This window comes from Micromys minutus (genome assembly GCF_963924665.1).
Source record: "Micromys minutus genome assembly, chromosome: 21".
Lineage (NCBI taxonomy): Eukaryota > Metazoa > Chordata > Mammalia > Rodentia > Muridae > Micromys > Micromys minutus.
In genome coordinates this window covers 38,999,042-39,026,576 of record NC_137956.1, presented here as the reverse complement: position 1 = coordinate 39,026,576, position 27,535 = coordinate 38,999,042, and the positions used below count along the sequence as shown (strand labels likewise).

Sequence of the window (27,535 nt, the reverse complement as noted above, 5' to 3'; positions counted from 1 at the left end):
ATGGCTCCTGCTGGGTGTTTTCTTCTAGGTGAGAAAGACTGATGCAATTATTTTTAATCTAAAGCAAATATAGCTCAGTGTAGTCATTTCAGGCCCCATTGTGACATTTTCTTCCTTTGTAACCCAAAACACTTTTGAAACAAAATTATTTTTTTGTGTAAGTTGTGTTTGTTATAAAATATAACATGGTGGGGGTGCCTGGCAGGCCTATGCCAAGGTGTCTCCCCAAGAAATTATGACATGTAACAGATCTGGTATAGGGGGGTTTATTCAGGGAAAAGAGAGGGGAGTGAGGACTTAGAGAAGGAGTTGAGGTAGATAAGTAGCCATGTAGACAGGCAGGCAGGCAGGCAGACAGACAGACAGATAGACAGACAGAACAGAGCCAAGAGGGCAGAGAAGAGGGGATAGAGAAGGACATGGGGGATCCAGGGTGGGAGCTGACCAGGAACGTGAGGGAACAGAGAGAGAGCCTGAGTGTTGGGCAGTCCTTTCATACACAGCTAGAGCACCTAGTGTTGGCCACAGGTGATGGCACACACAGTTGCTAGGTCCCTGAGAGGAGCCTAGTGGAATCACTAACATTGTTTGTAGTGCTTCCAAAGGAAATTGTCAGTAAAATACCCTGATTTCTTTTAATAAACTTGGAGGGTTTAGGGGCCTGTTGGGTATGTGTTTTTAATAGGGCTGTCTTGGGTTGGTTCCTAGGGTCCAGAACTGTAGTGGACAGTATGCTTGAAGCCCATCCCAGTGATACGTTTTCTCCAACAAGACCATGCCCAAATCCTTCTAATCCTTCAAAATAAGGCCACTCCCTGGTGACAAAAAATTAAAATATATGAGCCTATAGGAGCTATTCTTATTTAAACCACTACATGGGCGCTGGGGAAACTAACCTGGGTCCTCTGGAGGAGCAGTAGGTACTCTTTACTGCTGTGCTATTTCTCCAGTCTCCATTTTAAGTTACGATTGTGTGATGTGTATGTGCACATGTGCAGGTGTGCTGAGGTCTGAGGACTACTTTGGGGATCAGCTCTCCTCCTGTTTGGGCCCCAGGCATTAAGGGCATGGGGCTGGGTGTTTGGCTTCCTTACCCACTGAGCCATCACACTCACCTCATTTTTCCCTAGCTGTCAGTTTCTTCTTGAACTACGTGAATAATTGGGAGATGTCCCTCTTTATCCCTAAGTACGTAATTATATATTTCCTAAGAATAGGAATAATTTCCTGTTAGCCACAAATGCAAAGTCAGGAAATAATATCTTTTAAATAGTTGTGAGGCAGGGCTTTGTTATGTATCCCAGGCCTGTCTCCACCTCTTATGTTGATATTACAGACATGTATCAGTATACCTAGATTAGTTAGTTTTTATTTGACAGGGGAGAGAGGAGGTGTGTTATATATGTGTGCAGGTGCTCATGGAAACCAGCCAGATGGATACCCTGGAGCTGGAGTTGCTCACAGTTGTAAGCCTGCTAACGTGAATGCTGGGAACTGAACTTTGGTCCTTTGGAAGAGCAGTAAGTGCTAATCCTTGAGCCACTTTATTTTGAGACAAGATTATGCTGTGTGGCCAAGATGGCCTCAGACTTGTAGACTTCGTAGCCTTGGTTGGCCTTTAGCTTGAGATTTTCCTATCTTAGCCTTCCAGAGTTCTGCAGTTGTAGGCATGTGCCACTATGTCCAACTAACACCAGGAGATGAAAACTGATATAATGCTGTTTATTACCAAGTTATAGTTTATAATTACTTTTTCTCAGTTTGTCTGGTAACATGCTCAGGAGTACACAAAGTGCTAGCTTGTCCTCATCAGCTCTGAGGAGATAAAGTTTTCTCTTTTGTAAAGTCGATATTTTTCCATTTATAGTGATTAATAATATGGGCCAGGGACACTTGAAACTCTGTAAATACCCTATTCCTCATGAGAGTCTGACCCTCAGCATCAGCATCTAATGATGCTTCTATATTCTTCCAGTTCTGTTTTTTCTTCTGGAGAAAGTATCATCTTATTTAAATGAATTTTCCATATCTTATTTCTACATTTATTGGTTTCCTTATATTCATTTCAAAAGCTTAGTGACACATGTTCCTGTCAGGGTTTTGTTTGTTTAAAAGTTTGTTTTAGCCAGGCAGTGGTGGTGAAACCCTTTAATCCTGTAATCCTGGAACTCAGGATGTAGAGGGGAAGGCAAATCTCTTGAGTTTGAGGCCAACCTGGTCAACATTGTGAATTCCAGGACAGCCAGGGAAACAGAGAAACACTTACCTGAAAAACAAAACAAACAAAAAGTAGAGGCCAAATGATAACTTGTGAGGGTTGGTTCCTGGGCCTGACTCGGCTTTATTCACCACTCACTATTGCTCAGCCAGCCTGAGGTGCACAGTCAAGCCATCCGAGTTCTAGGGTTACAGCTGTGCGCTTCCACAACCAATAGATGTCTGGTCCTTGATTTTTATTATTTGTTCTTATCATTTATTACTTGTGTGTTTGCACATACATCATGGCATGTATGTGGGGATCAGAAGACAAGTTGCTGTAGTCATTTTTCCCCTTCTAACAAGTGACTTCTGGGGATCAAACTTAAGAGCTGTCAGGTTTGGTTTTGTTGTTGTTTGGTTTTAGGCAGTCTCTTTGGAACTCTGTGTAGACTTCAACTCACAGAGCTCCTCTTTCCTCTGCTTCCCCAGTGCTGGGATTAAAGGCGTGTGCTACCACACCAGGCTCTTGTCAGGTTTGGCAAGTAACTTTACCTGCTGGTCCAGGTAGTAGTATTTACTTACTTAGTTTGAGTTCTGGGGATTGAACCCAAGGTATCATGCACACTAAGCACTTTTGTCTTGACTACATGTCCTCCCATGCCCAGATGTGCTTTTGAAGCAAATAAAAGCAGGCCTATCCGCTTTAAAAATAATTTATCTTTGCTTCAGTGATGGGAAATTATTAGAACTAGTGAGCTGATTTCTAAAGATTAGTCTGAATGTTGAAGTGAGGGAAGCTCTTGCTCTGGGCTGTGGAATACCTGAAGCCCAGCTCTGTGAAGCTGTGCTGTTTGTGCTGTTGTTGGGAACTAGAGGAGGTGGTATAATGTCTCTTGAAGCAGTGGAGCAGATGGTCTTTACAGTTCTTCTGAGGTAGGTCCAGTATCATGTGTCACCTGCACCTTCACTGTGTCACCATTAGATTGAACAGCTGTAATCTGGCTATTGCTGCGACGACTCTGATAGTTTCATGGAAAAAGGAAGGAGTGAGATTATGTAGGATGCCTTGGGCAGGATTTGCGAGAAAGCAGTATTTAGGAGGCTGAGATCTACATGGGTAGGAGAACAGGTTAGAAAAATATAACCTGCTCTACAGATGCTGATGCCTTTGTGTGTGTAGACAGTATGTGGTCAGGGCTGCCTGAGTTAGGACTCTTGAAGGGATGATGAGTAGGAAGGCCTAAGGTGGATTTGACTGTAGGCTTTAGACAGAAGAGGGAAAAGGGCCATGTGAAGAAAGGTACTCTAAATGCAGCTGTCATTGGAAGCCTGGAGTTGCTCTGTGAGCAGTCAGTACACAAAGAATTGAACAGATGGCTGGTTTTGACTCTATTTAGTTATTTAGAGTCTTACTTCTGAGCAGGTATTTAGACTTTTAGTTTTCTTTCTGTTGCTGTAATAAAATATTCTAAAGAAAAGCACCTTAATGGAGGAAAAACTTATTTGGTGTACAGTTAATTTATATTATAGTTCCTCATTGCACGGAAGTCAAGGCAGGAGCTCAAGATAGCTGGTTACATCACAACCACAATCTAGAGCAGAGAAAGAACGGTGCATGCATGAGCACTGCACACATGGACAGCACATGCGTGTTTACTTGTTTGTGCTCATTTCAAGACTCTAGGTCTAGAAGATGGTGCCTTTCAGGGTGGACTGGTTCTTTCTACAATTGACGTAATTTAAGACAATCCCCAGGCTGGAGAGATGGCTCAACAGTTAAGAGCACTGACTGCTCTTCCAGAGGTCATGAGTTCAACTCCCAGCAACCACATGGTGGCTCACAACCATCTGTAATGAGATCTGATGCCCTCTTCTGGTGTCTGAAAAACAGCTACAGTGTACTCATGTACATAAAATAACTAAATAAATCTTCAAAAAAAAAAAAAAAAAGACAATCCCCTACATCAAATTCAAATACCAGCCCCTGTGTAGACAATGCTAGGAGATTCTAGGTCGTGTCAAACAGTTAAGCCAACCCCCAGACGCTGCCTCTTGGTGTGGATCTCTGTTCTTAATGTTATATATGATACATTAGCTGCTCAGCAGGGTTGCTAGGAAGATCTTGGGTCTCATGCCAGCCTTACGTCACATTCAGAACATGATATTCCTCTTTGTGGCCGTTGAGTGCAGATGAGCCAGCCTTTAGAAGAAGCAGTGTAGCACTTAGTCTGAACAGGCACCAGGCTTTATCTGTCACTTTCAGTCTGTTCTGACACAGGCCCTGTGATGTTTAGAATGACTAATGAGAAACCTGGCTCAGGCAGCAACTTCAGGTATTTTGAGTTCAGGCTACAAAATCTTAGTGGAACAAGTGACTATGGCTGCTACCCTAAGGAAGGGCTGGGGTCAGAGAGGTAGAAGGGGCACTTCTGTCCAAATCTTTACTTGTAAATATCTTCATTCTTATTTTCTTTTTTTTTTGAGAGGCAGGTCTCACTCTGTCTTAGTTACTTTTCTATTATGAAGAGACACCATGAACAAAGAAGGCAACTTATAAAAGAAAGCATTTAATTTAGGGATTGCTTACAATTTCAGAGAGTAAGTGTGTGACCATCATGTCGGTGAGCAAAGCACTGAGCAGACAGGCATGGCACTGGAGCAGTAGCTTAGGCCTGATCCAAAAGTAGGAGGCAGAGAGCAAGATTGGGCATTGTGTGAGCATTTGAAACCTCGGAGCACCCCTCCCCCACACCACCCAATGATAACAGGTCCAGCAAGGCTACACTTCCTAATCCTTCCTCAGTTCTGCCAACTGGGGACCAGTCATTCACTTACAAGAACATGTGGGAGGTACTGGAGAGATGGCTCAACAGTTAAGAGCACTGACTGCTCTTCCAGAGGTCCTGAGTTCAATTCCCAGCAACCACATGGTGGCTTACAACCATCTCATGGGATCCGATGCCCTTTTCTGGTGTGTCTGAAGACAGCTACAGTGTACTCATATACATAAAACAAATTGTTAAAAAAAAAAAAAAAAAAAGGAGCCATTCTCAGTCAAACTGCCATATACTCTAGCTCAGGTGGACCTGGGTCTGTAGTGTCTGTGCTTTTAAAATGACGGTGTATGTCACCACTTTTTCAGTCTGAGGGAAAGTAATGCTTGTCTCACAATATAGTCCAGTTTATGTTTGTTTGTATGTTTTTTGAGACAGGGTCTTACCAGTAACTGGCTGTCCTGGATCAGGCTGGCCTCCTAACTCTAATAAGAGATCCACCTGCTTTGGAGTGTTGGGATTAATGGTGTGTATCACTACCCCCAGCTTGTTTCTGTTTCTGTAAAGCTGTTCTTTGGCGCTAGATCCTACTGTTGTGATCCTTTAATCCAGTTCCTCAAATTCTGGTGACCCCCACCCAAAACATTGTTTTGTTGCTACTTTATCCCGGCAATTTTGTTATTGTTATACATTGTAATGTAAAATGTAATCTGACCGGTGACCCCTGGGAAAGAGTCCTTTGAGCTTTGAATGGGTCATTAACCCATAGGTTGAAAACCTGAGTTAGAGAGGTGGCTGGGAGGTTAAAAGTTAAAAGCACTTGCTGTTGTAGCAGATCTTGAGTTCAGGTATAAGCCCCTGTGTTAGGCAGCTTATAACCACTACTGGAGGATCCAGTGACTTCTTTTGGCTTCTGCAGACACACAAACACATAAGTAAAAAACCTTTAGGAAAAAAAAAAGCTGATCTCTATAAGATTCAGGTTGGCCTCTGACTTGGAATCTTGTGTTTTAGTCTCCTGAATGTGTCATACTGTGTTTACCATGTTTGGCTTCTTTGTGATTCTTTAGCCAAGTTCATTTTGGATTTCTCAGTGCTCACTTGCTCTGTGTTCTGGATCCCTCAGTATACTGTACTTATTTTTATTTCAGAGCTCCTGTGTCTTTAAGGCAGGGTTTTATGATAATAACTGGTTGACGATTGTGACCCCATATTAGAATGTTTGGGGTATGGCCCAGAGATGTACTTTTATAGCCTCGGTGGCTCCACACTGTGGCAGAGGTTTAGAGTCCTTGGTCTTGCCTTCCTATAACTTCTGTACTTTGTTGAAGTAAGAACTTAGGCATGCTTGCTCAGTGGTAGAACATTTGTCTAGCACAAGACACCTCTGTACCCCCACAAAGAATCAGCCAGTTTTACAAAAACAACAGGACATACTGCCCATTGGTCAAGCGTTTCTAGAAAGATGAATGCAATCCCTTTTCTGATTCACGCACTTCCCAAGGCCACCGGAAACACTCATTTCCTTGGTGACTTTCCTTCAACACTGGAAATGTCTATCCTTTTCAATCCGGAGAAACAAAGGAAAGTAAATCTTGGTATGGAGCCACAGATGAAGAAAAATTTCAGTGTATGCTCATTCATCAGCCAAATATTTATTGATCAACTACTTTATACTGTGTGTTGAAGGGCAGCTGTTCTGGGAGTGAGCACTCCAGGTGAAGTGGAGCATAATTGTGTTGTAGGAGCACCTCTGAGAGTGCTCATTGTTCAATGAACTAGGATTGGCGGATAGCAGAAGCATCAGCAGTATAGCAAAGGAAGGATAATCTTTCAAGAGAAAGGTGAGAGTTAGTCCTCAGTATGCATAGAAAGCCCATGGGTGCAGTCCTGTGTGTGTACAGGTAGAATGCAGGGCAGAGAGAGAATCCAAACATATATCTGGGTATTGTCTGGGAATGGTAGCTCTCTCCTGTAATACAACACTGGAGGCTGAGGCAGGAAGAGCTTGAGTTCAGGGCCAGTCTGGGCCATGTAGTAAGACCCTGACTTAAAAAACAACAGACCCAGAACACATGCCTTTGATCCTAGCACTTGGGAGGAGAAATAGGCATATCTCTGTTTGAGGCCCTTGTGTTATTCTCCATTGATGAAATGAGCTAATTCAAGCAAAATCAGTTTATAAAGGCAGGTTTATTGGGAAGCCAGGAAAGTCTCCATGGGGGAGGGAGGGAGGGAGGAGGGGAAAGAGAAAGAACATATATATACCAGGAGAGAGAAAATGCAGAGAGAGGGGGAGAGAAGGACAGGGAGACCAAAGTGTCTAGATTATATAGGAAAGAGCCTCTGGGGTAGGAGAAGCCCAATCCCTCAGCTGGAAAGTTCTGGGCAGGGGGTGGGACATGCTAGCTCTGCCCTCCAACAGGTAGAGACTGAGGGATCTTGGGAGAACCTGGCAGCCTGGAGGTCTGATTTGGTATGTAAAACATGCACCTCAACCCTTTGTCTTGGGTCTGAATCCCAAATGTAGAGAGTTCTGGGACACCCAGGTCTATGTAACAGACACTGCCTCAAAACAAAACCAGACAATCAACCAAAACCCCAAACAACACAACAACAAACAGGTGGGGGAAAGGAAGCTTGGACATGCTGACAAGGCTGGTGGAGAGAAGGGCTTCAGGAGATGAAGTGGAGGTAAACAGCAGTCCTCAGTCTCAGACCTTTGGCCTAAGTTTGAACTGGACTGAAACTTTGGGTCTATTTTTCAATCCTCTAAGGAAGAACAAACATTTTTTTGGTTTGTTTTTGTTTTTTGTTTTTGTTTTGAGACAGGGTTTCTCTGTGGCCCTGACTATTCTGGAACTCACTCTGTAGATCAGGCTGACCTAGACCTCACAAAGATTCACTGAGATTAAAGGTGTGTGCTACCACACCCAGCTTAAAATTCTGTGTCTGTCTGTCTGTCTCTTTTTCTCTAGAACAAGATGCTATGGAAAAATGAGTAATATTGTTGAAGCAAGCAGTAGGTGTTCTGTGATAACAATATCAGTGATTAAACCAGATAGTAAGTATTGTTACTTAATTTGTCATTTGCCCAAGTTATCTCCATTCATGCTGCTGATTATTGTTGTAGCTGTTGTTACTTGTATTTCCTCAGAAAACAAGGTTTTGAGAACAGACTTGGCTATAAATACAAGTCTTGGTCAGAGAAATTGCTGTTGCTTATTATTACACTTCTGTCCATCTCCCAGCTGAATGGAGTGTTGGAATTGCTGGCAGTTACTTGGCCTTGTCTGCTCTATGCCTGCAGTTCTGTTGGGTAGGGACTTCTGTTTTCTTATGAAGGGCAACTAGGATTTAAAATGTTCATCTACCTTGTATTTTTTAAAAATGATTTCATATTTCTCAAATATCAAATGAAGTACCTGTTGTTAATCATTCTGAGTGTCTGTGTTTGTACACACATCACACAGGTGGGGCATGAGCCAAGAGAAAGTAACGAGTACATGATGCATATGAAGTGGATTCTATTTGAAGAGCTATCTTAGATGCTTGTGGGGTTTGGAGCTTGTTATTTCTAGTGTCATGACTGGCATCAGGTTTATTCTTAATATGTGGGGGCAAAAAGTATAGCTCAGTGATGGAGCCTTTTACATAGTGTGTGTGAGCCCTTGAGTTCAAACCCATGAAAACACCAGACAGAACCAAGAAAGCAAACCACTAGCATTTGATAATCAGTCTATAAGGGATCTTTAGACTCCAGGTGAATTACAGGTGACATGAGAAGTAGGTTTGCAGACTTGACACTCCCCTTCCTTGAATTACCTTTGATATCACTTCATAGAACACTGTTACCCATTGGAACTCAAGACTGGGACTGAGCTCAGAAGTGTGCTGGAGAACTGCTGCTTAGCTTTTCTGTGCGAGTCCCCTTTGCAGAAGTCCAAGCTGACATTCTTGGGTATCTTTGGATTATCAATTTATAGAAGAAACTTAGTTTTGTTCATTGTTGGTTTTTGTTGTTTTTTAAAGATAATCTCTTGTGTGATTGGGTAACTGGTAAATGTTTAGTTCTTTGCTTCAAAGGTGTTTGGTTTCCTCCTGAGTGTTTGTTGAGTATGTATAGCAGGTAGTGGTTTCAGCTGACGGGGTGGCAATAGAGTCAGCTCTGAGAAAGAAGAATTTTTGTTGTAACTGTAGACTTTTTTTTTTTAAAGTAAAAAGACTGTTCATGTGTAGCTCAGTTGGGCTTTGGTATCTGCTGTGCAGCAGAGCGAGGGTGGCCCTGAAGAAACTCTGATCCCTCTGCCATCACCTCTCAGCACTCGAATTGCAGCCATGCACTATCAGGCCCAGCTTCTTAAAACCATAAAGACATTAAAAAAAAAATTCTGGATACCTATGTGCTACATCTAAAGCCAGTTGAAGTGGGCTGGGTGATGCACACTTAGGCTTAAATACCTGGGCGGAAAGAGAGCAGTCACAGACTGAGGCCAGCCTTGGTAAATTAGCAGCACTTTGTTTCAAAATAAAAATAAAATAGTAGCTTAGCAGAAGAGTGCTTGCCTACCATACACAAGGCTCTAGGTTTGAGTCTTAGTACTTATCTCAAAAGCAATTAAAATATTCCGTGAGGAACATAGATAAAGTACCCAAAGAGTTAAGCTGGGCATGATACAACTCTATGTTCAGATTATGAGTCTTAATTCATGTCTGACAGTGGCCCAGTTTAGAAATTCAAGAGTCCTGGACTATTTGGAAGAAGGAAACATCACATGAATCTCCTGTTGCCTCAATAGATTAGGGATGCCCCTGAAAAGTGCTCTGTAGTTGCTGCTGCAAACTCCTTGGGGGTTTGCAATCACAGCTGTGTCTTTTGGATAGGACAGGTCTCTTGTGCCTGTCATTCCTTTATCCCCTTTGCCTTGAAGTGGCTTTTTTGTTTTGAGCTAATCTCATTGTGTAGCCCTAGCCTGCTTGGAATTCACTGTGTAGACTTGGACCTCAAACTCAGGTTCATCTTCTTCCACCTCTGGAGCTCAGTGCTGAGATGAAAGATGTACATCATTGTCTTGAGTATTTAATTTTTAGATTCTAAAATGAGTGGGTAGGTTTTTAATTATTAAAGTGCAGATCTTTTCTTTTAGTGCTGATTGCTTTCAGTGATTTCTTTAAAAATGTTAACCTGGTTATAAATATAGTGTGATCAGCAGCAGCTAGAGGTCTTTGGGACTTTAAGGAGGCTGCTGGGCAGTGGTGGCACAAACCTTTAATTGCAGCACTTAGAAGGCAGAGGCAGGCAGATCTCTTTAAGTTCGGGCCAGCCTGGTCTACAGAGCAAGATCCAGAACAGCCAGGGCTACAGAGAGAAACCCTGTCTTCAAAAACAAAAACAAAACAAATATATGGAGGAAAGCTGTTGAATGTTCGCATTCGTCAGATTTTATGTTGCTGTGACAAATAACTAAGAAAACTATTTAAAGTGACAGAGTTGATTCACAGTTCCAGGGGTCTCAGTCCCTGTTCCTTGGCCCTGATGCTTTGAGACTAATAGGAAGTTAGAAAATGACTGCAGAAAAAGAGCATCAGAGCACATGGGGGACCAGGACCAAGGTCCATCCATGCAGCGCACATCCTCTCTCCATCCTTCCATCAAACTATGAGTTAATTCATCAGTAGGTTAATTTTGATCTGATCATTTTGCCATGCCCATCAGCTGACAACCAGACCTCGGACACATGAGTCTTTGGTGATGTTTTAGATCCAAGTCATAGCACTGTTGTTGTGTGATGTAGAGGAGCCTGTGCTAAGCACTAAACATAGACCGGTAGTCTGTATTTGGCCCCGAACAGGCTGCACAGTATCTTCCACAGGGGAAGCTAGCAGTTTGAGAGCTGCTCTGGGAACCTTTGCCTCAGCAGTTCACTAGAAGCTGTGCTTTTGAGCACTTCTTAAGGCTAGCCTGATCCTGAGGCCAGATAATGGCAGGTATCCCTGTTCCCCTATTTGACATTGGCCTGGCTACCACTTCCATACCAGCCACAGTGACAGCTTTGCAAACAGGGCTTCTAAAGAGTCCACAAGACTGTCTTTTGGCCATTTGTTCTGCATTTGCAAGTATGAACTTAACATAGGAAAGTTAGTGATTACTCAGAAGTTGCAGCCCTGGTAAGATTGAAGTTAAAAGAGCCAGTTAAATAAAACTATCTGTGGTTGGGGAGGAATTCTTCTAGCAGGAAATCCCCTGGGCAAAGACAGTGGGTACTAGTTTTGTCTTGTTGATTTATAAACAAAGTGTGTTAATCTGGCTATTTCTGTCATGAAAAAATGTGTTTCTGATGGTCAAACGTTATGAATGTGTTCAGAAAAGAAGGCAGCTTAAACAAGTTGTCACCACTTTAAACATTGAAGGTTGAAGTATTTGTTTAAACACTTAGTAAGGTGGCAGCTTAGAGCAAGTAAGTGTACATGACTCTCAGTCACAGGGGGTGTGACATCCTTTTTTGATCCTGAGGCACTGACCTTCTGAGGTCCCAGCCCTGTATCATAGGCTGCTGGCAGAGTCAATGGCTGTAGTTAATGGTCTGTGAGAGTATGTTTTGGTATGTGGAGGAAGAGAAGCAGGCAGTGATTTGGGAGTGTTCTGTGTCATTAGCCAATTAGGTCAGAAAGACCAGCAGCCAGGAGTGTTTTTTAAATTCAGTTCTTTGGAACCAGATTACATTTAGAGTGATGGGCTTTTAGTCTTTTGTATTACCATGGGGGGAAAAAAATCAGGAAGCTTAGCCTTTAATTTTAAACATAATCAAGTGGTCATTGCCTTTCTGCCTGGTAAATCATTTGAGGAATGTAATGAAGCCCTTTCCCTTTGCAGACATCTGATGAGTTCCTTGCTTGCTGGGGGATGGAGCAGCAGATTAAATGTAGCTATGACCTTGCACTGGCCTCTTTGTTCTCCTTTCTTCTCCCATCAGGTCTCATTGTAGTCCAACCTTGATCCTGCCCTCAAAGGGTACTGCTACTCTGTACCTTTGTATTGAGTTGATGGAAGTTAGCGTAATTATGGAGTTTGGAAAGTTAGAAGGTGGCTTTAGTTTCCAGTAAGCACCTCCTTGGAAAAGTCTGACTTCTCATTGTTTCATGTTGAGGGTATATTCTGAGCATATGCTAGACGGTTACATGAAAGTCATATAACGCAAACCTAGGTGATACATTGTTTTTATAGTATAGCTTATTTCTCTTTGACCACAAACTTACAGAACACTTGAGTCTAATGAATACTGTAGACTATTGTACATAGTGACATTTCTGCATTCTAAATATAGAGAAATCACAAGAGAAATACAACATAAAGGATTTAAAAAAACCCAGAAAACAAAAGGCACATCCATGTGGGCATTGAGTGACAGTAGAGTTGTTCACAGGACTGGGATGTGCTCGGGCTGAACCTGGGTGAGTGAGTGGTGAGCGTGTGTGAAGCCCCAAAGTCCTTACTATGCTTGATGCTGGCTTCATAAACACAGTGTCTTTAAGCTGTATTAAGTTTGTGTATGGTTTTAGCATTTGAGATAGAGTTCACAGAGCATTCCAAGCTGGTTTCTCTTGATCTTACTGTCTTAGTCTTCCTAGTGTTGAGATTATAGACATAGATACCCATTCAAGTTATACTTTTATTTATTTTTTTAATTTCTTCAAGAAGCTGGACTTGGTGGCCTATGTCTTTAATTCTAGTACTCAGGAGGCAAAGTCAGGCAGATCTCTGAGTTCTAGGCCAGCTAGGGATATACAGTCAGACCCTGCCTCAAAAATTTTTTTTTTTCTGGCTGGGCCGTTAAAAGTACTGAATGCTCTTACAGAGGCCCTGAGTTCAGTTCCCAGCAATTACATGGTGGCTCACAACCACCTGTAATGGGATCTGATGTCCTCTTCTGGTGTGTCTGAAAACAGCTACAGTGTGCTTACATAATAAATAAATAAATAAATCATAAATTTTTTTTCTTTCAGAGTCTGACATATGCTAAGTGCTGCTGTGCAAACCTATGTATGGCCTGAGTTTGCTTCCTAGAGCCCAAACAGCCGGGCTGAGAGAACGGACTTTAATAAAGCTGTTCTCTGACCTCTATGAGTGCCCATCCATCCACACACACACAGTGATAATACTAATAAAATCTTCAAAAAATTTCTTCAAGAGCCTGAAGAAATGGTTAAGAGCACTGGCTGCTCTTCCAGAGGACCTGGAGTCAATTCCCTGCACTCAAATGGCAGTTTATACCTGTCTGTAACTCCAGTTTCAGGGTTTCTGACACCCTTATACACACATACATGCAGGCAAAATATCATTGAGCATAAAATAAAAATAAATTAGATTAAATTTTTTCTTTAATCTTAGCTTATTGAAACTTTATAAACTTCAGATTTTTAAATATAGATTAGAATATAAATTAATTGCCCATTGAATGGCTAAACATAATATCTTTGCTTTAAGAATTGAATCTAGGACTCTAGATATGGCTGAGTGGTTAAGAGCTCTGACTGCTCTTCCAGAGGTCCTGAGTTCAAGTCCCAGCAACCACATGGTGGCTCACAACCATCTGTATCACCCGAGTGGTTAGCTTTAATAACTGTCTCCTGCCCCCTTCTTCATGAAGGCTCTCCCAGCTGTTCTTTTTTTCTGAGTAGGGGATTGAACCTTTAACTTGTGCATGCTGAGCAAATGCTGTACCTAAGAGTGACACCTCGATTCCACCCCAATTTTACTTCTTATTCACAAGTAGGAGTAAGTTCTTAATACTGAAACGTATGGGGCCAGAGAGATGGCTCAGTGGTTAAGAGCACTGACCACTCTTCCAGAGGTCCTGAGTTCAATTCCCAGCAACCACATGGTGACTCGCAACCATCTGTAATGGATCTGATGCCTTCTTCTGGTGTGTCTGAAGTCACCTACAGTGTACTTATAAATAAATCTTAAAAAAAAAATACTAAAAAGTTAGTAACTACTAAAACCAGCAAGTTGCTCCTTTTTAAACATACTGAACTGTATATAATTGTATGTGTCCTACTGTGATCTGACTAGTAGCCTAGTAGGTTTTACCCCAGTGTCCACAATGAGAGTAGTGCCTTGTATTGTGGTTAAGCATTAGGAGTTCTTTTAGCTTTATTGTAATTTTATATGGCCACTATCATTAATGTGCCCTAGAACATTGGTATGTGCCTTGTGACTACCCAGTTAAGTGGATTACTATTTGTGTTTTGGAAATGCATATAAAATTTTAGTTGAATAGAGTATGAAATTTAGAAAGACAGTAATTGAAGCCTCACACCTATTCTACTGGGTAGTCAGCAAATGTGTCCTGAAATGTTAATTGTGTTGTCTTAAGATAATTGTGGTTTGTTTTCGTTGAATTCATTGATGCCATGTGAGTTGAAGGTACATTCCTACTTGTATACTACAGTGTCTGGCTACCCATCTGTCACCCCTGCTTCTACCCTCCTCTTGCACTACACCTCCTGCTCTACCTGTTTTAACCCAGTGCATGATTAGACTTAGCCCTTGTCTCTGGGCTCATTTGAACCCTTTTCTATCTTAGAGATCAGTTTAGGCATTAACAGTGAAAAAGACTGGACCCTGTTATGGGAATGAGCTCCTAAGACATCCTTGTAGAATTTTTTAAACATCTATATTATGATTCTGAGGAACATTTTATTTGAGTTTTCTGGAGACAAGGCCTTGCTATGTATCTTTGGCTGACCTTGAACTTGCTGTGATCCTGTCATCTCTGCCTGTGCCTTTCTCCTGCTGGGATCACAGGTTGTGCTGTGAAGCTTGGTTTGAATAATGTTTTCTGGTTAGGTTTGCAGTGCTGAGGCCCAGGGCCTCACACATGCGAAGCAAGCAACCTTCCAGTGAGCTGTGCCTCTAGCTCAGCTCTTGCATAAATGGCCCTGGGTGCTGTATGTCTGTGGAGGAGTGTGTGAATGCAGGGGCAGGCAGAGGCCAAATCCTCTACGGTGTTAAAGTTATAGGGGTTTAAAGTGCCTGGTAGCCAAACCCAGGTTCTCTATGAACCATTTCTTTATCCCCAACCTCAAAAGTTGCTATCTTATTTTTTAAAAAGAAAGATTATTTATTTGTGTATATGACTGATCTCTTTGCGTGTGTGCCTATATGACAGAAGAGGGTATCATATAGAGGAGGACATCAGAGTCTATTATAGATGGTTGCGGGCCACCATGTGCTGGGAATTGAACTCAGTACCTCTGGAAGAGCAGACAGTGTGCTCTTAACCACTGTGCCATCTCTCCAGCTTTGTCATGTTATTTTTTAAAAAATGTTGCATGTGTGTTTGGGGTTCAACACAGGACATAGTTCGTGGTAAGCTTGTCCTCCAGCCCTGAATTGTTTTGTTTGGATTTTGAGATAGAGTTTCTTTTTGTGGCCCTGGCTGCCTTGTAACTCACTCTGTAGGCCAGGATGGCTTGAACTCACAGAGATCTGCACACCTGCTGTCACAGTGCTGGGATCAAAGGTGTGCTCTGCCTGTTGCCCTGAACTTATGTTATCATTTTCCTTTTTTGTTGAGGAGGTTGGGTATACTGGGGATTGAACCTAGAACCTCTAACCACTAGTTATATTCCCAGTCTTTGCATTTTATTTATTTATTAATAATCCTGAATTTGGGTCTTATTAAGTTGTCTGGGCAGACCTTGACCATGTGTTCCATCTACTTCGGCCTCTTGAGTAGCTAGGATTCTAGGCCTGGCTCTAAAATAAAACAACAAAAAACCATTTTTGGAGACAGGATCTCACTAGTCTATAGTTCTTAGCAATTTCTCTGCCTTAGCCTCCTAAATATTGGGATTGCAGGGGGGAGTTAAAAATGATTTTTTTAAAAGCATAAGCCTGGCAGAATTATACATGATATCTCGGAGGCAGAAGTTCAAGGCTAGTGCCCACTAGAGGGTCTGAGGTCAACTTGGACATAACATCCTTTCTCCCAAAAAACAAAACAGGAGAGAAAACCAAAAATCCATGCCATAAAATTCACCATGTGAACAGTTTTTAAGTGTGACTTCTTAATAGTGGATAATATTTAACCACAGTATGTGGAGTGTAACGGAGTGTGGAATTGCTCAGTGAGCCTCCCACACAAGGTATTAAAAGTCAGCTTGGATTACAGACCATGGTCTGGTAGAGAACAGCTATTTAGTTCTGGGCTTTCAGCTGTATCTTCTCCCTTCTCTAGCACATGTTTTTACCTGTGTGTATTTATATAAAGGTAGAGGTCTTTGCTTCCTTTCTGTGATTATTGGGGGAAAAAATCAAGCCACCATCAGCAGAAATCACTGCCCACTGTAGCTTTCTTTAGTATCTGTGATAAGTGAGGGTTTACAAGAAATGTTCTAAGTGAGAGAAGCTTTAAAGTGGCTTTTCCTGTTGACAGACAGGGTTGTGTGCTTACTTCTCAGACGTAGTTATTTCTGTGGCCCTGGCTTCTGACTGGTTGGGCCTGGTTATTCCTCCCTGTCGCTCACAGTTCTCTCTACAGTATCATGCCAGATCTCCATGGCAGAGAAATCCCATCTGCCCCCCAAGTCAACAACAGTTTTAAGGTGAGATTTCAAATTCTCACCGGTGACCTTTCTCTATGTTACAGAGTACAAAAGACCTTTTAAAAACCGGAGCAGAAACTCTGCTTGGCTTTTTCATATTTGGAGTTCAAGTAAATTTCACAGTATTGTTTTTCTTTTTTTAAAAATCTGTTTGCCCTTTAGATTGAACTGCTTTAAACTGGTTAACTTTACAGAGGTTTTGTGTTAATGTTGAACTCACAGTATTGCATTTTAACTTTTGAGTATGTGGATCAAAAAAGCTTTTTGTTAGGTGTAGCCTAAAGTGATTGTTTTAATTAAAATTTCTTCTTTTTAATCTTCCTAAGACCATTTAAAACAGGGACTTGGGACTTTATTATTTTAATTGTGTTTTAAGAGGAAAATCTCATTTTCCTTATACACTTTAATTGCAAGAGTGAGTAGTAGCTGTCTGGCAGCATAAGTATGGCTTTAAGGTGGCGCAGCTGCTGAGGAGTAGAATGCTCCCCTCAGCAGTATGGAACGTATCGACAGAATGAGTTAACAGTGAGTTGGCTCTCAAAACTTTTCCTTTATTCTTAGAGAGTGAAAACCAATAGTTGCTCTTTAAAGAGTTTTTAGGTTAAGATAGGTAAAAGTTTTATTCCTGGAGTTTTGGTTATTGTGGACTAAATATACCATATGTGCATTTTTGAATTCACTGAGTGGAAAGCTACGTGGGTTCCCATGAGCACAGAAGCACATTACATGTGGGGAGGCGGCAGAGTGGTCCAGAGCTGCCTTTCTCTCAGGGCCCAGATTCTGTGGGAATAAAGCTTTCTGTTTCTCAGGTATTAAAACTTTCTGGAGGGCTGGAGAGATAGCTCAGGGTTAGGAGCACTGACTGCTCTTCCAGAGGTCCTGAGTTCAAATCCCAGCAACCACATGGTGGCTCATAACCATCTATAATGAGATCTGATGCCCTCTTCTGGTGTGTCTGAAGACAGCAGCAGTGTACTTACAATAAATAAGTATTAAAAAAAACCTTTCTGAACACAATAGGATCATAAGGGCTTGGTGCTACACTGGCACCTAACTGTCCCTCCCATCAGGTGATGTGCTTCAGTTGTGGGCTCTATATAGGTGATAAGAAGGGCTAGAAGGATTCTTCCCTTCTGCATCCATTCTGCCTTGGCTGACTAGAGTTGTTGCCAGCCACTGCATAGTGATTTTGAGTCCCCATGTGTCCTTAATGGCTGATGTATAATTTCTCCTTGCAAGGCAACGTTTGATATTTTGGGTTACCTTTTAGGTACTTGTGGAATGTCACTTTACTTCTGCCTATTTGAGACTTTCATTTTTAGATTAAAGATGTCTGATAGATTACTGCAGACTGTTTTTCCATCATTTGAGACTCACTTCCCAAGAGCTTGGTGGAGGTCTTGCCTTCAAATATTCTTCCACCTCCAGGAGGAAATGTGGCTGTTAGATGCTGAATGTATGCTAGGCTCAGCCATGGGGCAAGTATCCAGGTTGTTAAAGGCTCTTCCCATTACTGCCAGCTCTCAGGGCAGTCCTGGACAGCTTGAGTGGCTGCTCCTATACCACTGTCACAGAAGGCTTTGTCTTCTCCAGGTCTCCCTATTGTAGACCTCCTGGCCTTGAATTTTCTAGGTTGCCCAAGCTAACCTCAGGTATGAAATCCTCATGTCTTAGGTTCTCTGCTGCTAAGATTTTAAGCCTGTGCCACCTATACTTTGCTTCTTCAGCTCTTCTAATACTTTCAAAGTTTCTCTGGTCTGTGGGGATAGAGAGTGTCTAAGACTGCTGTCAGACAAACTTACCTTTTACCCTGTGTACCAAGGCCGATGGACATGCATGTTCAGAGAGCTGGGTCTTTGTTAAGTTCCAATAGGGCCTGTTTTTATGGAGTTGTATTTTTGTGGCATAGGGGCACCCCTGAGAATTCTGTCTGATTGCCTGTGTGCACTGCTCTGCATTGTACCACCCCTCTCTTAGTATTTGACAGCAGTGAGTGCAGGCGTGATAATTCAGAGTGTCAGCCTTGAGTACTGCTGTCACAGGAGGTATGCATGTGTATCAAGTGTTAACTGTGGGTGCCTTGTCAGGATCACTGTACCCTTTCTTCTAATAGATTGTAGCCAGCCAGCTAGCTTTATATGATAGTGATTGAATTTGTATTGTTCTTTGGGCTTTGGTCCCTGCACGAAGGGAGACTATCTCTCTAGTGACCAAGAGTGTGCATTTGAGACTTGTACAAACATTTTTTTAAAACTAGTAAAATGGCTTAATGGGTAAAGCACTTGGTGCTAATCCTGACTGATCTTGAATCCTAAGGCTCATGTGATAAAAGGAGACTCCCAAAAGTTGTCCTTCAACTTCCATATGCCTGCCGTGGCATGCACCCTTTCCCAAATAAAGAAATTAAAAAAATTAAAATTTGTCCTAGTGGGACAGCTTAATATAGACATGTGGGCATAATCTACACAGCTTATAGCACAAGCAGGCATGACCCTTGCTTATAGAAAGCCAGCTTCAGAAAGACACACAGGCTGCATTTAGTTAATAAAAGAAACTATCTTTTCTCCCCAGAGCATGGAAAACCAGCACATAGTAGTTGGAGTTGTGCCTGGATGTTGCCTGACTGCTAAATGCAGAGATCTTAGTCATGCCTGTGGAACAGACATCCCATGTCGTCATGTGACCACAGATAGTAGGACTAAACTTATGATTTTAGTGGGGTGTAGGGTGTGTCTTATAATTACTGTTGTTTTCAAATAAGCTAAGAATTTAAAATTGAGAATCAAGTTGGGAAAGTAAAAGATAAACTAGACCTAGCAGTTGGAAAAGTAAATGAACTAAATTAGAAAAAAAAGTAGGAAAAGTAAAAATAACAAAGGTCTGTACCCTCCTATTTGTCCATTAGGTGCACGCCCAGTACTCAAATTTCCCCTGTGGTGCTTCCAGGAGTTGAGCACAGGCTTTGCATGTGCTAGACAGGAATTTTATTGCTGAACTACCGTCCAGCAACTGGAGCAGGGTTAGGGCGGGAGAGTGGGAGCAGACAGACAGACAGACAGAGCAGAGATAGGGTGAGTAGAGTGGAATAAATGGGGCAGCATCTCCAGATACCGACACGGGTTTGGGTGTTAGCTATTTCATTTTTCCCCCCAACACTCACGGAAACAAGATTTCAAGTCCAAAGGATACAGAACTGGTCTCTAACTCTCTGTAGAGTCAAGGATACTTGTATTTCTGGTCTTCCTGGCTTTACTTCTTAGGGCTAGGATTCCAGGCCTGTTCTACCATGTTTTTTAATTAAGTGATTAATCCCATCCCCCCCCCCCCCGTGTCTGTGTTCAAGCACGCATTCGTGCAAGTGTGCAATAGGACAACTGTGAAGACCAGTTCTTTCTTATCTCTCCTACTGTATGGGGTCTTGGGATGGAACTCAGGTTATTATATTAGGCTTGGTGGTGTGAATCTTTACTCAAGGGTGTCTCACTGGTCCTTTCTTGGTTCTTTGAGACGAAGTAACCTTGTGGCCCTTATTTACATCCTACTTAAGATTTATTTCACATCACATGATTCAGTAGAAAACACACTAATGTCATACATACCTGAGTATGCAGATTTGTCACCACTATATATTCTTTCATATTTTTATTATTGATCTAAGAAAATTTGGAAAGGCTAGAGAGATAGATGGCTTAGTGATTTAAAGCATTTATTTGTAGCTCTTGCAAACAACCAGGGTTCAATTCCTATCACTCATGGCAGCTCACAATTATTCATAAGTATAGCTCCAAGTGATCTGAAACATGATTTCACCTTTGAGGCAAACCATTCATACATATAAAGCTGGATGTGGTGGTGTACTCCTTAAATCTCAGCACTCAGGAGGCAGAAACAGGTGAGCTCTAGGCCAGCCTAGTCTACAGAATGGGTTCTAGGACAGCCAGGGCTACATGGAGAGACCATGTCTCAAAAATCCTAAAATAAAATTCATAAGGGTAAAGGAAAAAAATTTAAAGAAAAGAGAAAGAAAAGTTGAGTGTGGTGTTAGGCATATGGTTGCTGGGCTGGAGATGTGACTCAGAAAAAAGGTCTAGAGGAGGAGTGCTGCTTAGAGACAGAGAATGTCAACTAATGTCATTTAGAGAGTTCCGTCTCACAACAAAATAAAAAGATGACGTTAATGTCACTTATTTGTATTTTATAGATTTTTCTTTATTTAATAATGTGTGATCCAGTATGCTATGATTTCAATATGTATTATCTCTTTACATTATTTTTTAAATGATTTATACACTTGTTTTATATGCACTAGTGTTTTGCTTGTATGAATGTCTGTGTGAGGGTGTCAGATCCCCTGGAGTTACAGAAAGGTGTGAACCGCCATATCGATGCTGAGAATTGAACCTGGGTCCTCTGGAAGAGCAGCTAGTGTTCTTAACCAGTGAGCCATCTCTCCAGCCTTCCCTTTAAATTACTAATGAGGTATTTTACATTTTATTTTTATACAAAATTTAAAAATTCAGTGTTATTTTACACATACTAGACCAATCAATTTCCAATGCAAAGTAGCTGCTGACAGGATAAAAGGCTTCTCAATAGGGTAGAATGTCTTGGCAAGCCACTTGGGAAGTATACAGTCTGAAAGCTGCCAACACTGTTTGAATGCTTGAATCTGCTCTTCTCTTGTAGGCTCTGGGTGCTATAGGATGGAACAGCTGTGCAGAAGCTGAGGATCCAACCCTGGGACCACATCATTTGCTTCCTTCCTTAGCAACTGTTGGCTTGAGCAAACACTACCCTGGGTGAGGATGTCTGTGGACAACTGGGTGCTGCACCCCCTCTGGGGACAGACCTTTCTCCTCCTATTGTCTGTGGCTGTGGCTCAGGCCCACTGGCCCAGTGAACCCTCAGAGGCTGTGAGGGACTGGAAGAACCAGCTCGAGGCGTCCATGCACTCAGTTCTCTCGGACTTCCAGGAGGCTGTTCCCACCGTGGTTGGCATTCCAGACGGCACGGCTGTTGTTGGGCGCTCATTTCGAGTGAGCATTCCAACAGATTTAATTGCCTCCAGTGGAGAAATCATCAAGGTGAGACTGCATGTAAAAACAAAACTTAGGAAGAGTTTCCATCTTCCAGTTTAGTTTGGATATTTGATGCCCTTTCCTTTGTTGTATCTTAGTCATTTATCTATTGCACACTCACATGTAAGTGTGATTACCACATGTGTGCCTGCTGCCTGCAGAGATGAGAAGCTGTCAGACACATGGGGCCATGGCTCTCGCCTGGAACTACTCCTCCTTTAAGGCCTGAGCTTAGAAAGTTGCTCAGCAGCACTTTTCTTCTTTCTTTTTAAAGTTACGTGTTGCCTACATGTACATTGTACATCACGTGTGTGCCTTGTGTTCACTGAAGAGGATGTACGCTCCCTGGAACTGGAGTTACATGTGGTTGTGAGCTGTCATGTAGGTGCTGGGAACCAAACTCGGGTCCTCTGGAAGACCGGCAAGTGCTCTAACCACTGAGCAACCTTTTCAACCCCGGCCCAGCAGCACTTTTACTGTTGGCTCTTGGTTGAAACGTCCACTGTCTGGTGTTTCCTTTCTGACATACAAACCCAGACTTCTAGGTTGAACGGTCATAGATTACATGCCAGTCTTACCAGGAAGAGGTGAATCTGTTGCTTCTTTCCTTTTGATGTGGCTGGACCTGTTTTCCTTTTTCCCTCAGGACTCCAGTCTCTGTAAGCCATAGACTATTCGCAGGGTGACCTTACTCTGAAGGCCCTAACTCAGAGAGCAGATGAATTTCATAGATCAGTATCTATCTATCTTTCTCTCTTTTCTTTGACCCCCCCCCCCCCAATCTCTGTTGTTGTTGTTTGTTTTTGAGACAGGGTCTCGCTATATAGCTCTGGCTGTCCAGAAACTAGCTCTGTGGATTAGGCTGGCCTTGCACCACAGGTTCCTTGCTTCTGTCTCCTGATGGTGGCTGGGACTAAAGGCATGCACCACCACCACCACCACCAGATCATTGAACTCTTTCTCCCCCAACAGACCAGATGCTAATCTGGTAGTTAAGGACTGGCAGCTCTGAAGGATACATTGCTTGCCTGTTTCTATATGACCTTCTGACTCTGCGTTGGTTGCCTTTGTTCCCATGGCTAATGGAATTTTTTACATGGATTAATTTTGACCAGAAGAATCTTGAATTGATACAGTGAGTTATTTGTATATTGGGCAGAGACATGTAATAGGCTTATTCACCAGGGGCATAAAGAGCTTTTACTGGGGAAACAGGATTTTATCTGACCATATTTATCCATGGAGAACAAACAGTTGAGTAGCTGATGAGCCTGGAGTACATGCATAGCACAGACTCTTGTTTGACTCCGTAGCCATCCCCTGTCAAGAACCAAGGTGGACTGAGGATTTGGAAAAGCAACGCATGACTTGATTCTTGGAGCTCTGATCCTCTCACTTGTGAAAATACGCTTGAAAAAGAACTTACTTATTCTGAGACAGAGTCTCTCACTGCTTTCAGATCTTCCTACATCTGTCTACTGGATGGTGGGATTACAGATGTGGCCGAAGAGTCCATGTTACAGGAATTTTTTTCCCATTATAACAGCAGAAATGCTGGAGAGATAGCTTAGGATTTAAAAAACACTTGTTCGGAGGACTTGAGTTAAATTCTTAGCACATACACGATGGCTTACAACCATCCATAACTTCAAGTTTCAAATACTTCTTTGACCTTTGATGGCACAGAGTATGCATTTGGGACGCATATATATGCCAGCAAAACAGTCATACACACGAAATAAAGTAAATAAAATCTAAAAACAAATTTTTAAAAAGGTTACATAGGCTTGCAAAATACGTGAGAGAAAGTTTTTGTGGCTTCTACCATTTTCTATGCTTATTAAGAGGTGGACATACTACGTATATACAGATATTTTAGATGGTCTGTGAGTGGATGGCAGCTGTGTGGTTCTGGAGGATGTAGACAAGAGCACAGGACCCATAGCTGCTGGAGACAGAAGTGGCTGTGAGCCACTCAGCATGGGGGCTGGGCACTGAACTTTGGTCCTTGAAAGAAATGCATTCTTTTTTCCTTTTTTGAGTTGTAAAATAATTACAGTGTGTCTCCCTTCCTTTCTCTTCCCTCCAAACTGTCTCATATACCCCTCTCTAGTTTTCTGGAAATTCCTGGCCTCTTTTTTTCACTCCTATTTCTAATACAACCTGTGTGGTCTGTATGCTGTTACTTAGATGAATGTTTTCAGGACCAACCAGACCGTTTGGCACTGGGAAGAGCACCTCTCCTGTTCCCAGCTTTCCTTAGATGCCCACAGTTCTTTGTGTAGGGTTGAGGCCTCCTGGCCTTTCTCCACCCACTTTTTGGATATCCATTGGTTTTATCCTTGCTACAGCTCACATTTGGGCAGTTATATTGGTGAGACCTATGGGGTTTTTGTTTTGTTTTTGAGATAGGGTTTCACTATGTAGTATATTGGCTGGAATGGATCTTACTATGTAGACCAGGCTAGCCTTGAAGCCTCCCAAGTGCTGGGAAGAAGAAAGTTTTTTTTTTTTTTTTAAAGATTTATTTATTTTATGTGTAGGAGTACACTTTAGCTGGAAGAGCAGTCAGTGCTCTTAACCTCTGAGCCATCTCTCTGGCCAGAAGAAAGTATTCTTAACTGATAAACTATTTCTCCAGCCCTTATTTTTTACTTACATTTTCTTGGGTGTGGTGAAGAGAGTGTACCTTGGGTCTTGTATGGAAATTGCAGGAGTTCCTTCCTTCCATGTGGGTCTTGGGGATCCAACTCGGCTCACATAGTCTTAGTGTCAAGTCTAGCATCTCTAAGCATTGAGCCATCTTCTGGTCTTGTTTATATTTTTAACTTTTTCTTATTTGTTGTAGCTTGAGTTTTATCCCATGATTTTTAATACTCATTGTGAATGTTACTGTCAGTGGCTGTCCAATATTATTGCGCTATTTTTCTTTTCTGTCTTTGAAATAAGGTCTCACTATGTTCACAGAGATCTGCTTGCCTGTGTCTTCCCATTAAAGTGGTGTGGCACCATGCCTAACATGAGGAACATTTTAGGTTAAATATGCTGGCACATGTTTATAATCCTAGTCCTGGAGAGGTGGAGGCAAGAAGATGAGGAGTTCAAGGCCATCCTTGGCTGGCATAGTCAGTTGGAGGCCAGGTTGAACACATGAGACTGTTTCAAACAAGCAAACAGAAAGCAGCAGGAGTACTTTAGACGTTAATGCTAAGGTGCTTGTTTAGGATAATCTCTTAAATTACATCTGATACCTTGCACATGTCGCCCTCTACCCAAGACATTATTTCTTCCTTACTTCTCGGGTTCCCAGAAGTTTTTGACCCTCAGTCTTTTTTATACTTAAGTAAGAGATATTCTGTCATTTTGAATCTTCTTGGTCTCTCATTACTGATCTGCATTAAGATCTAGGCCCTGCCATCTGTCCTCAGCTCCCCTTTCTCTCTTTGCCTCTTTGTCTCTTACCCCCGCCTCGGCTGCCCTTTTTGTTCTGGTTACTCCTACCTTACTTAGTGCTGCTTCAGGCCTGTGGTTCCCTCCTTCCTTCCGCCTGCCCTTTCTTAGTGCTGTCCTCTCTCTCAGATTCAGGTTAGAGTTATGTTATCTATCTGGTGAAAGCAGTCTTCCCACAAACCCTGTTACTTTATTCTTAAATGTCTGTCCTGGACACTCAGCATAGTACTTGCCTATACACGCAGCACTCTAGGAGGCTGAGATGGTTGAAGGCCAGCCTGAGTTAGAGTAAGACTTTGTCTATAAAACAGAACAAAGCAAACAAATCTTCAGTAATAAATGCATGGTTGGAATTCTTGCTTTATGGTTTTGTATGTTGCCTCCTGTTATCTAGTAGGCCTTCAGATGTTTATGAGCAGAGGGAATACAGACTCCTTTCCACCTCAAACCTGGTTTGAATTCTCAAAGCCTCTGTACATTGGCACGAGTGTTGGATCTGGGCCACACCAGGCCGTGCTGTGGCTATGGTCTATCCTGGAGAGTCTCCAGCTACAGATCCTTCTATGGGCCCAGCCTGCAGCTTAGATAGCCAGCAGCAACTGGCTGTAATCTTAACATGCAGGAAGATGTCTCTGGTTTGAGGTCAGTTTCAGCTGCAGAGTGAGGCCTTGTCTTGAAAAATAAAACAAAAATGTAGTAGGCAAGAAACACTTGCTATCACCTGGAAGACAGGGCTGTCTCTGTGGAGTCCTCTCTCATTTTGGTACAGTGTGTGAGGGTGGCTTTTCTTCATCCCTGCTTTTTTTCCAGCCTCCTTGCTTGCACACAATGTGGACTTTTTCTCAGCCCAAGATGTCGGCAGGCTGGGAGCAGCCCTTGCTGGGACTCTGCTCAGCTGCTGGCATGGGCTACCTAATTGTTTGCCTGAGAACAATGGCTACTCTCTGTGGTCAGGAAGAGGGGTTCATGAAAGGAGCTTTTTTTTTTTTTTGGATGCTTGAGAGCTTTGTGGCAATGTAGCCTGCGTGAGATGAACTGCAGTTTCTTCCTGCCTCAAGTGGGTGTTCCCTGGTTCTGAATGGACCCCTTGTGAACATGGCACACCGGGAAATGTGGGTTGGCAAAGGAAAGCATCCTTGGGAGTGGGTTGTCAGAATGGTATTTGTCCAGACTTATCAACTTAAATACTTAGTGAAAATAGAGGCTTCCATTTTTTAAAAAAATTACTGGCAAGAAAGCTGAGAAATAAAATAATAAAGTAAAAATAGATGCCAAGGGTAGAAGGACTGACTGTGAGAACTTTTTGAGTGACTATGTGACTATGTTTAGCTGCTCTTTTGGGGAGAAGGTGATTGAATTTTTAAAGATCTATTTTTTTCTGTGTATGTGTTCAGTAAATGCCTTGAGTGTGCACAAACACCTGCAGAGCCAGAATAGGGCATCAGATTCCATTACAGATGGTTATGAGCTACCATGTGGTTGCTGGGAACTGAACTCAGGAACTCTGGAAGAGCAGTCAGTGTTCTTAACATCCAGGCCATCTCTCCAGACCTAAAGATTAATTTTTAGGGGAGAATAGCTAACATCAGATAAAAGTACTCCATAGCCCAGATCAGAAGGGTACTGGCTGGGCTGAAATGTGGCCCTGGCCTTTGTGAGAGGAACCAAGTATAGTTCTGACATTGATCTATCTGGATGTGGGATGTGTGATTCTCCCTTGCAGTTGTGGCTCTGTTTTACTTGGCATGGTTTATCACTTCCTTTGTCTCACCTGTGGCCACAAGCTGGATCTGTGTTTTCTCTCTGTAGCTCTGCCTTGTGACTGCTATGCTTACCATTTGCAGGAGGCCACAAGATAGAAAACAAAAGGTTATAATCATCCCATTGGGGAATGCTTCAGAGTGTGTTCTGTGGCTCCTTGCAGGTAACCTAGCTAGGTTAGCCTAACTAGGTTGACTTGATGAAGGGGAGAGAGCTGAAGTTTAAGGGCCAGTGGCAAGGCCTGTAGGAAGGTAGTAGGACTTTACTTGAGCACGTGGTATATATAGGCTCTAATAGGGAAAGAAGGCACCTAGCATATCTGTAATTGAACACTGGGAACGACCCAGGGTTTGGTGAGGACAGATACTTGTCGGAAGATGCTACCATAGAGCCGCAAAGTACCCACCAGAAAGTTTGTAATATGAGGGAATTGAGTTTGCAGGCCACTGTCAGCGGTGCAAGTGCTTGTTCATGGAGTCTGCTTCCCTGCACTTCCTGCATGGAAGTATCTGGGTTCAGAAGCTCATTAAAATTAATTCAGTTGTAGCAAGATTCTGACTCTCCAGTTTTGTTCTTTTGGCTATATTTGACTGGCTTGTTGAGACTGTGAATGAGACCTTTTTTGATGAAGAGTAAGTAATGGAAACTCCTACTCAATTGCTC

The 27,535-nt window shown here is 42.4% G+C and overlaps 1 protein-coding gene across 10 annotated transcripts in view; it reads left to right on the top strand.

The window, feature by feature from the left end:
• DAG1 (dystroglycan 1) overlaps nt 1-27,535 on the top strand; it is a 56,912-nt gene that overhangs the window by 22,460 nt on the left and 6,917 nt on the right. For 6 of the 10 annotated variants that reach the window (XM_080934322.1, XM_080934319.1, XM_080934323.1 and 3 more), the window contains exon 3: nt 21,270-21,667. In XM_080934322.1, the coding sequence (XP_080790448.1) occupies nt 21,389-21,667 (279 nt within the window). In that variant the 5' untranslated portion in view covers nt 21,270-21,388. Of the gene's footprint in view, nt 1-7,951; nt 8,038-21,269; nt 21,668-27,535 lie in introns of all 10 variants that reach the window. The other 4 variants (XM_080934320.1, XM_080934317.1, XM_080934316.1 and 1 more) reach the window with 1 other exon arrangement.